Source organism: Mesitornis unicolor, unplaced genomic scaffold (assembly GCF_000695765.1).
Source record: "Mesitornis unicolor isolate BGI_N332 unplaced genomic scaffold, ASM69576v1 scaffold15832, whole genome shotgun sequence".
NCBI lineage: Eukaryota > Metazoa > Chordata > Aves > Mesitornithiformes > Mesitornithidae > Mesitornis > Mesitornis unicolor.
The window spans coordinates 18647-29486 of record NW_010167449.1 but is presented as its reverse complement, the minus strand read 5'-3'; the positions used below and the strand labels follow the sequence as shown (position 1 = coordinate 29486).

The following is a 10840-nucleotide window of genomic DNA, read 5'->3' as shown; positions in this document are numbered from 1 at the left end:
CCTGCTGATTTCCTTCTGTATATGTGAACATAGGTTTTCTGTCCTGAAAGGGAGAGGAGTTCATGTAGTGCGAATAAACAGCCTTACAACTGAAAAGCAGTGCAGGCAGGCTTGTCAAAGCCCAGGTGCTTCAGGTGAGGTTCTTGTCCCTTAGCTGGAATTCCTTAAACATCTCCTCTTATCCCCTGAAAACTTCTTCTTCTTTCCAGTTGTTTTCAGGCATTTACTGTTACAGCTTCTTTGTGCAGTCCTGTGATGCTAAATAACTTCTGACAGCTTTAGTTAAATTGAATCCAGAGCAACCATTTCCCAGGGCCCTTCTATCTTCTATAAGAAACAGCATGCATGTGCACTTGGTGCACACTGGTAGCATGCAAACATGTTAGGTCACGTCACCTGAAGAATGATTATGCCATGCTGCCATGTGTTTGTAAGTGAACAGTGCTGTTGTAGACAGCTGCACTGGAATGAGTTGTCTTTGCTCACTGGTGTTTATGTGTCTTTTCTGCCTTAGAAGAAATGAGTTGTATCCTGCAGCCAAGCAAAGGGTTAAACAAGTCTGGGGAGATGAGAGCCCTCTGCTGCCTACCTCTGAGATGTCTTTAAAAGCATTAAACTTCTAAATGAGTCTTTCAGACTTGTCCTTATGAAGGACCCTGTCTCATCTAGCCACACGTGAAATCTTGTAGCACCTTCAAACAACTGGTGGTGCTGTGGTAAAGATGGGGTCAGGTGAATGAATGACAATCAAGTTAATAGGAACATCATAAAGATGCCCTTTTTAATGCCCAGTGAATTCAAACCTTTATTTAAAACATGAGACATCCCTTTGTAGTGAAAAGAAAGCACATTTCTAAACTAAGTGTTTTATTCAGGAAGTGAAATATGAGTGGGTTAGTCTCCCAGGCGCCAGAGTTGTGAAAACTTCAGCTTCTGCTTTTTAAGGTGGTAAACCCTAGAGAGATGACACATTCACACTGACTGTGCTGACACTTATGGTCTGTAGTGCTGCATGTTTGTCTTTTCCACCTGAGTATCTCTAAACACCATGCACATGTCATCTTAACCTCCTGATACCTTGACAAGTGTAGAAAAGTTGCTATCAGCTGCCTCTTCCAGAGGAGGGACATAAGGAATTTAGTCTGTGATCACGGCTGGGAGATGATCTGAGTGCATGCTTTGTGCTGTTGCTGACTTCAAACACCTTTTTTTTTTTTAACCTTCGCCTTGTTTTCTCCTGATGTGTTTTGTACAGAGCAAGTCCTGTTGAATGTTAGCTTTGTTGAGTAAAGGGCATTGAGCCTCTAGAATTAGGTGACCTGTTTCATCTGCAGTAAACCATGCAAAACTAAACCCAAAAGCATAAACCTTGTCAGGTTTTACATTCTGTATTAAACCCACTGAAGCAATTTAATTCCTGTTTGTTACTTTACGGCCAGGCTGTTGCACCACCTGGTGTCAAGGGAGATGGAAGAGACGCCCTTGACATAAATATATAGCCATGTGCAGAGAGATCATCTGAAGAGAAGGACCTGGAATGTCTTTTTTTTATGACTAGCTTTAGGTTTTAAGATGAGCTTTACTGTTTTCATTCTCCATTCCCACCTTCCCCAAGTATATTTATTTTTCTGCTTTATTTCATTACAGACAATGAGGCCTGAGTCTACGATGTTAGCATAGTTACAGCTATGGAACTGTCAGTAAAGGAGCAGTGGTTGTTATTTTTTTAAGATACTGTAGTGTTAAGTTGCAGGCCAAGGTTGCATGGGGAGATATCTTCATAGCTATATTGCTTGGAAAAGTGGAAAACCAACATTCCTAGCTGGTTAGGCTTTCTTCTGTAGATGCAATTTGTACCCTTGCTGAGATAGCATCACTAACTCAGAAGGAAGAGTGCAACCATCACAAGACGAACTGCTTTTGCCAGTCGTTCATATCTCAGATGTGCTCTGCAGAAAGGGGAATGGTTGCTGGTCTAGCTATTCCAGCACTGCCTTCAGATATCCACACCAGGCCAGGATACATAGCTAGCAAACTAACATGTCACAAAATGATGACACCGATATCGTGAGACAGTCTGACACTTCAACTACATGCTAATAAAAGCAGCAAAATACTCTAGGGCTGATAGCACGGATAGTAACTCTAACCTTTTGGTTCAAGTCTCCAGATGCTGCTAGAGTAAGTGATGTACATGATGGAGAAAGTGCTCATTTTAGTAAAGATCTGGCAATCCAGGATTCCCAGATGTCTGGTGAGCATGGTGAGCCTGTATTGGAGGTAAAACAAGCTCGTGCTTTTCCCTTTGCATCTCCAGCTGTATTTGGAGCATTCCCAGTTTTCTTCTATGGTCAACAGTCCAAGGCTGGAGGGGAACATCTTGGCCATCTGAGTAGTCTGGCTTTGAATCATAGAATCATTATGGTTGGAAAAGACCTTTAAGATCATCTAGTCCAACCGTTAACTATCTCTTCAATGCCCACTTCTAAACCACGTCCCTGAGCACCATATTTAAACGTCTTTTAAATACACCCAAGGATGGTGATTCCACCACTTCCCTGGGCAGCCTGTTCCAGTCTTTGATAACCCTTACAGTGTAGAAGTTTTTCCTCATGTCTAACCTAAATCTCCCCTGGCATAACTTGATGCCATTTCCTCTTGTCCTATCAGTTTTAACTTGTGACAAGAGACCCACACTCACCTCTCTACAATCTCCTTTCAGGTTGCCAGACACTCTCAAGTGCCTCTGAAAACAGAGCCACTTGGCCATACTTCTGGGCTATTTTACATGCTCTGGGGAAAATAAAGGGAAAATATGACATGGCTGCAAGAGCAAATATCCCAGCTCCCCACTTCCACAATACTTCTGCTTACCTGGCTTCTGCTTGCCTTTTGGCATCTGTGATTTCTTTCTGGTAACAGCAGGCTTAAAAATTAAATAAACCAGATTGGTAGGGCAAGGTCTTGGTGTCTGCCTACATAATTTCCTTTCAAAATAGCTCTGAAGAGCTTTTGTCTCCTACTTGAAAGTGAGCTGAAAGGAGCCACTGGGTGGCGTGTGTCTTGCTGTGGACACATCAACTGGAACTGCAATCTGGAGTTGCATCAAAGGGAGTACTAATCAGTCCAGCTCAGCAGAGGTATCTGGTTGTCCTGGGGAGCAACAGGAGAGTCATGAGCTGCTGGATACTGTCCTGATGACAGCAGAAACCAGGGTGCTTTAGCTATGCTGACACTATTAAACTGAGTGTTTTTTAACTGACCGACTTAGATACATAGCCCTTCCCAAGATGGGAAGGGAACTATTCTTCTACTATTTACAGTAGTAGATGGTCTGTGTTTCTTCACTAGCACAGCTTATCAAGTGGGGGATGGGGTGGGTTTGGGAATTAGGGCACATCTAAACATGCTTTCATTTCTGAGGAGCGGAACTTAATTTCTTGAAGGGCTGCTGCTGTAACTCCTGCTCTGTGTGGCTGTTGAAGCTTTTCATTTTATTGCTTTTTAAGTATCATTTTTGAAGGCTTTGAATGGTTTCAGTCACTTTCTTAACATGTTATCAAAGTCAGTAAAATTCCACCTTTGCTAGTTTCTTTTGGGCTGGCACAGGGATTTCTCCAAGTTCTTAAATATTCCACAAGCTCTTTTACCAAGCCCTGTGGTAATGTTGTTTTTTTTTTTTATTAAAAGTTCAAGTTTCCCATAGCCTTAATCCTCAGAGAGGGTAACTCTTTGTAGATAAGAGCTTTAAATGTAGCCGTATATACCACATAGACATGTCCTTTGGCCTTTCTTACACTTCTAACAAAACACAGAAACTAATTTCTTCTACCATACACTTAAGTTCTCTTTAGTCTACTGATGGGTGATCAGTTGGGCACACATCTGCTTCATCCCAGACTGAGCAGTGTGGGTTTTTTGTGGCAGAAATTGTCCCAGAAATTAACTGCATGCTACTGTGGTGTTACATAGCATAATTTAGGTGTGAAGGGACCCTTTGAAGGTCTTTGATCTGAACCCAGTTTAGATCTGGCTGTTCAAGACCTGACAGAGTGTGCCACCTCTCTGGCCCCCAGCAGAGTGTTTGAGTGCCCTTATGGTGGAAACTAATTTTTTCCCCTGATGTTGAGTTGGGATTTCCTGGAAATCGTCTGCTTCAGCCCCTCAGACTTCTAGTAGTCTCCCTTGGACTCACTCCACTGTGTCAATGCTGCTTTTGTATGCTGGGGAGTCCAAAACTGGGTGCAGTGTTTGAGATGCCTCCTCAGCATCCTTCCCTTAAAGCTTGGTTATGTGTATGCAGACATACCCAGAAAGAAGTGAGTGAATTTGAAGGGATGCCAGGAGAGAGTTCCTGCTGTGATGAGTTTATGTAGCTTGTGTTGTGGTTTAACTTACTAAAAGACAATTTCTGTGATGGCTCCCATGGCTAATGGTATCACTGCTCAGCAAATAAAGAGGGAATTTCTGTGTAACTTAAAGAACTGAGATGAGAGCTGCCATCCGTGGGAGATGAGATGAGTGTCTTCTCAGTTTTGGCTCACTTTTTTTTTCCTCTTCAGTAAGACATCTAGATGAATGCTAGCATTTAGATGGGTCCAAGCTATAGTGTGCTCTCTTTGTCCTGATCTGGGTGACTGAATTGCTGTTGTTAGATGTTGCTACCAGAAGACAAACAAGTAGGTAGACTGAAACTGCTATATTGATTTCATGGGCTTTTTAGTTATTTTCACTAAGGCTGAGTCAGGATCCTTTCAGGCCAGATTTCCAGCTATTGGTTTTCAGTTTGTTGTGGTTTGTTTAGTTTTCATTCTTTCATTGCGGTCATAAGGCAGTGTGTTCAGTAGACTGTGTGTAGCGACCCATTTTCTCTGCTGCTTTCAGGTAACCATCACTGTAATTGGTCTGTGCCCTACCAGAATCACTGCATTTTCTTGCAGTGTCACCAGCTGAGTGTGTGCCAGAACGCCAGAGAACAAGACATCAAAGATCTGCTTGGAGGTAACACCATGCTTCAGGCTCCTGCTAAGTCCAGGCTCCTGGTCCTTTAGCTTTAACTGCCTCTGTTTAGACCTTGACTGGCTTTTAGCTGAGGGAGATGGGTTATGAAATGCCTGTGGATGATTCTGTAAGTAAAGTAGGTTCACTGGAAAAACTGTTCCACTAGATAGCATGGGCTTTGGCACTTTCATGTGAATCGTGTCTTTGAATAACTTCTGTAACTTACTGAGTAACAGTTTGTCTCCATTGAAGACATCATTCATTCAAGCCATTTGCACTCCACACGCTGTCCCTTGGAAAATAAAAATGTATTTATATTTTTTAAGGGAAAGGAAAATGTCTTGGCATTGTTTTTTCTGATTGCCAGGATTTTGTGCCAGACAAAGCAGGCAGCTTCTGTAATCAGAGCAGCCTTAGCAGTGATTGCTCATGGTGACTTTCCAGTGCCAGGGTCTTCAATTTTAATAAAGTGACACAATAAGTAAAAGGAGCTTGTTGGTAATCGGAGAATCAGTCTTTTAAAGTGTGCTTCAAGAGTTCACTGTGACCAAGTTTGAAAAAAAGAAATAAAGTTTGATCATGGTTCTTCTGAGTCAGTAAAGGTTTCTCTGCAACATGACAACCAGATAAGCAGATGGGATTTATGTCACTATAAATCTAGATCACTGAAGTAAATTCTCCTGAAGTATGAAGGTGTAAGTGGAAATTTCCACTCAGTTTTGAGAAGTGAAAATTATGAATCTAAGCATGAAGGCTTTGTTGCTGCTGTGTAACTTTGAAAGCATGAGCCTTCTCAAGAGCTGACATCCATAGCGCTGCTCCTGCTGCTGATGTGCTTCTACATTGTAGCTTTGTACTTCATTACCCCCCTTTTCTGGAATTAATTTCCTAGTTGCCAGAGTTCTGTGGCAAAAATACCCAACAAACAAACAACCAAATCCAACACCAAAACCAAGAAAAACCCCAAAGGGATTATGTGCAATGAAGGCAAGGGTCTGAGTTTTCATGTTCTTGCTGACTTCAGGACTGATTTATTTCAATGGTACTACGTGTACTGCGGAATACATGTTGGGGTTTGCATGTTGTGGGTATGAGGTCAGATTTGAGCTTGAAAGTTTTATTCTTATGAAACTCATTGGTTTTGTTTTTTTGAAGAAATTGTTGGTGAGAAAAGGGAAACAGTCATGTTTCACCACCAAAGCTATCCACAGAAAAAGGAGAGAATGGTGAATGCGTGGGTTGACCAACACAATGTGGAAAACTTGTTTTCCTCGACAACAAATGCAACAGAAACAATTACAAGCAATGCTACCACCACCCCAGTGACCACTACCACTGCTACAGCCGTAACAACAAACATTACAAATGCAACTGTCCTCACTACAGCTTACAAAACAACTACCGAAGCCTCAAAAACCCCTGGAGGCTTTGGTCTCTTTGCTGAAGCCATGTCACCCACTGCCTCTTCTCCCACTTCTGGTAACATCCCTACTTCTACTTCCAGCCATGTTGCCAAGCTTGTGACCACCACTGAAAAATCAGGAAATAGTAGCTCTGTCTCAGTGTTGCCTCCAGCTTCTGCTCCCCTCACTGCCATTTCTGTAGCAGGTACTCAAATGCCTCAAATAGAGCATTTTAACCCAGCCACCACCAGCACGCCCCACTCTAGTAGACCTGTCACTGTCGGGGCTGGCCTGAAGACACTGAGCACAACAGTGACTGTCCTCCTCCCGCAGGATGCAGGAACATCTTCCACTGCTTCCTCTAGTGCCATGGCAATTACCCCCTTGGAGAGTTCACACTCTGCAAATCCACGGCCTGTTGTTACATTGCTACATCTAGAGCCAGAAGCAAGTACAGCCACAACATCCTTGAGTGAATCAACTTCTCTTCTGGGCTCTACAAGAGGTGCCATGGTTTTAACTACTGCTTCTACAGCAGAAACTACAACGGGGCATGGGATAAAGTCGACATTTCACATGGCAACAACCACGGCTCCAGCAGATGCGCCCAGAACAACAACTTTGGGTCTCGCAGAAACTCAGAACACAGACAATGAGTATCTTCTCATTGCTGCTGAGCCCCTGACTCAGTACTTGGTGGATAAAAGTTTGCTGCTTGCAGTGCTTTTAGTTGGTACATTTTTTTTCATAACTGTTATAGTTCTTTTCCTTATGCAAGCCTATGAGAGCTACAAGAAGAAGGATTACACACAAGTGGATTACCTGATCAATGGAATGTATGTGGACTCCGAGATGTGAAAGGGTGGGGATAAAATAGCAGGCAGAGAGATAGAAAGGAGATTGAAAGCCTGCCTGACTTGTTTTTCTTTCGTGTTTGCCTATAACACAAACTGAAAGTGCTTCCAAATTTACTTCTGGTGCAATTGAGGAGAAATGCCATGTACTGTATTAGGAAAAAAAAATTATTCAACCATGCAACAAGTTGCTGTAAAAATAAAAACAGTAGTCACTTTTAAATCTTCCATAATGCACAATAGCTTTGGCCATTATTTCTCATGGCAAAACAAACCTAACAACGGGTAAGCCGTCATCCTCGAAAAATGCTCTGGCGCTTTTTCAGCTGTTTACAGTGCAAGTTCCTTGTGTTCATTTGTTTCATGTGTGTTTCTCTGAAAACAGAGCAAAGGATGCTCTCACCTTTTGTGAAGTGCTCTGAAATTGCCCGATGAGAAGCGTGGAGTATTGCTGCAACAGGAACATTTTAATCCAAAGTGTGTACTGTTTCAGTATGCTTCTTGCTTGTAAAGAGGTCTGTTTACAAGGCATTGTAAACTCTGTTTACTGCTAACACAGAATATCTTTTCACCGTGGAGTGGATTACTGTGCCTCTGCACTTAAATGATCTTATTTTTGTATTCATTTAATAAATGGGGCCCTGGAAGGCATATCTTGTTGCATGTCTGTTTTCATTCCTGTCTCTGCCAGTTCAGAAGTAGGCAAGAGGGCTTTTGGGGCTTAAGCAAATTATCTCTGCTTCAGTGTTGCATGTATGGGGGTTCTGAAGACCTTGCTGGAAGTATGGACGTGTCACAGAAGGTGCTGATCATCTTGCAGAGTACTGCTATTGTAACTTCAGATCAGTATGCTGCCCGTCTCCCAGGTATGCAGACCCATTGACTGCTTATCTTTCATGAATAGAGTGTCAGGCTCTGTTTTGGTTTTGTTTTACACTTAGGACCAGCTCAGAGTTGCTGGTGATTTGGAAACCTTACTGTACTTGCAGTTGCAGCTCACCTCCTAAGATCCGCAGCTGAGAGAGCAAGGAGAAAGCACTTGATTTTTGGCAAGTGTTCTTCAGTGTTTAATGCTTCTTATTTGGATGGCACATACATACCAACAGCAAAATGCTGGATTGAGGTGCATTGTATTTTTTTTTTAACTAGATTGATAGCCTGTCTCTCACCTCAAATTAGGTGGCTTTTTAATCCTTCTTGCATGTAATCTTGAGGCTGACAGTAAGCAAACCTCAGAATTTGAGCTGCTGGATTTTGTTTTGATTATTTATCAAAATTCTTTGGCTGTTTAGAATTTGGAGGGAGTCTCTACCCTGAGAGAGGTTACTTTATAGACTCCTTGTTCATCATCAAGCTGAAACTGTGATGAAAACTGCTCCAAATTGCACAAGCAACAGCAGAGGCAAGGTGTTGTTTGAAAGAAATATACAGAATCACAGAATCCCAGACCGTTAGGGATTGGAAGGGACCTCAAAAGCTCATCCAGTCCAATCCCCCTGCCAGAGCAGGAACACCCAGATGAGGTTACACAGGAAGGCGTCCAGGCGGGTTTTGAATGTCTGCAGAGAAGGAGACTCCACAACCTCTCTGGGCAGCCTGGTCCAGGGCTCTGTCACCCTCACTGAGAAGAAGTTTCTTCTCAAATTGAAGTGGAACCTCCTGTGTTCCAGTTTGTGTCCATTACCCCTTGTCTTATCATTGTTTGTCACCGAGAAGAGCCTGGCTCCATCCTCGTGACACTCACCCTTGAAATATTTATAAACATGAATGAGGTCTCCCCTCAGTCTCCTCTTCTGCAAACTAAAGAGACCCAGCTCCCTCAGCCTTTCCGCATAAGGGAGATGCTCCACTCCCTCCATCATCTTTGTAGCCCTGTGCTGGAATCTCTCCAGCAGTTCCTGTCCTTCTTGAACTCAGGGGCCCAGAACTGGACACAATATTCCAGATGTGGTCTCACCAGGGCAGAGTAGAGGGGAGGAGAACCTCTCTGATCTACAACCACCCCTCCTGATACACCCCAGGATGCCATTGGCCTTCTTGGCCACAAGGGCACAGTGCTGGCTCATGGTCATCCTGCTGGCCACCAGGACACCCCTACAGGAGGTGGTTTTGTGGGTCTTACCCAATACAAATACTGAGGACAAAATTTCAGCTAGTAGAATATGTTGAGAAAAGGAAAGAAATTGCTTTGGAAGTGAGGTGACTTGGTTGCTAGTGTCCAGTTGCATTTTGCAGTGCTTTTGCATGGAACACATCCGCGTGCCAGTAGGTTAGAGCATCTCTCAGGGTAAAAGAATAGTGTGGTTTTGGGGGTCTCTCTCCTTGGAAGGCTTGAAGTATAAGCCACAAAATTCACATGACATTTCCTGGAGGTGAAAAAAAGGTTTGAGGGACTGAATTTTATTGAATTGTATTGTATTTTGTATTGTATTGTATTGTATTGTATTGTATTGTATTGTATTGTGGTTTTAATTGGTTTCTCCTTAGCAGAAGAGAATTGAGCCCTGATTTCTGCCATCTTCCAGGAGCCACCCGTTCGCAGTATCTATGCAACAAGGTGCTGGGAACATCCCCTAGCATAGCTGTGGAGTTGCACGCTGTTGAGATGCTTGGGACTGTTCATCTCTCAGCGCAATTGTTCTGAGCTGTTAGCAGATGTCAGGTAGATGCTGCTTTACAACCACAAAGTCCAAAGACTTACCTTTATGTAGGGATCTCAGGTTTCACCATAATTGCAGGTGAGTCACTAACCACAGACCTAAGCATGTGGTCTTCCAGCTCTACTGCAGATACTGAGATAAGAGCTTTCTCCTTAACTCACTGCTACCTCCCAGGTAAGGAGTTGGGTGTTACCTCAGATTCAGGTCACTTCTTTTTCTCCTCATTTTGGCACATCAGATAAGTGCTTGCTTGGTGAATCCAGGCAACAGTGCTCTTCCTTGTAATTTATTCCTCCCTATGGAAGTGAATTCCTGTCTGTAGAAAGTTCCTTCCTGCATAAAGAGTCAGTGTTGCATCTGTTCTGCTAGTGCTCTGCAGTATTTTTTTTTTACTAAGTTGCCTGAGCCATTTCCACAAAGGCAAACTATGATCATCAGACTTGTAATTGCTTATCTTGGAAATGAGGAAGTTTTTGAATGAACTTTGCACTAATTGTGGCCTTGTTTCTTTTGGTTTCCATGAATCTCGTCATAGACCCAGAGTTGGACACGAGATTCTGTGAAGTGGAAGCTTGTATAGTTGCATTGGTTTTTATTACCTTCTTTGAAGAGATATTGAAGTCCTGTACCGATTTCTTTGAGGGAGTAGGAAGGGAAGGGAGAAGAAGGGGGCATTACTTAAACAAAACTCTGAAAGAATTTTCTTCTTAAAAAAAGCTACTTAATAAGATTGGTTTATTAAAACCAAATAAAACCCTTTGGGATAATTTAAGCGGTTATGGTATAATTACAAGAGTTGTTACCGGGTTACAACTCTATTTACAGATTCTTAGGGAGTTTCTCATGGACACAGTGTGAATATTACAACTACATCATGGCTAAAAGAAACCACCATCATAAAAACCTTTGTGGCTTCTTAACA

At 42.7% G+C, this 10840-nt stretch overlaps 1 protein-coding gene across 1 annotated transcript; it reads left to right on the top strand.

Annotated features, from left to right (window-relative positions):
• Position 1: 1 nt before the first annotated feature.
• LOC104536160 (chromosome unknown open reading frame, human C11orf24) lies at positions 2 to 7262 on the top strand (the record flags this gene model as incomplete). The annotated part of the gene is made up of 3 exons (XM_010178705.1): positions 2 to 134; positions 4885 to 5001; positions 6157 to 7262. Coding segments are annotated over 3 exons (1356 nt in total), but the record flags the coding sequence as incomplete, so codon positions are not given.
• Between the last annotated feature and the right edge of the window lie 3578 nt (positions 7263 to 10840).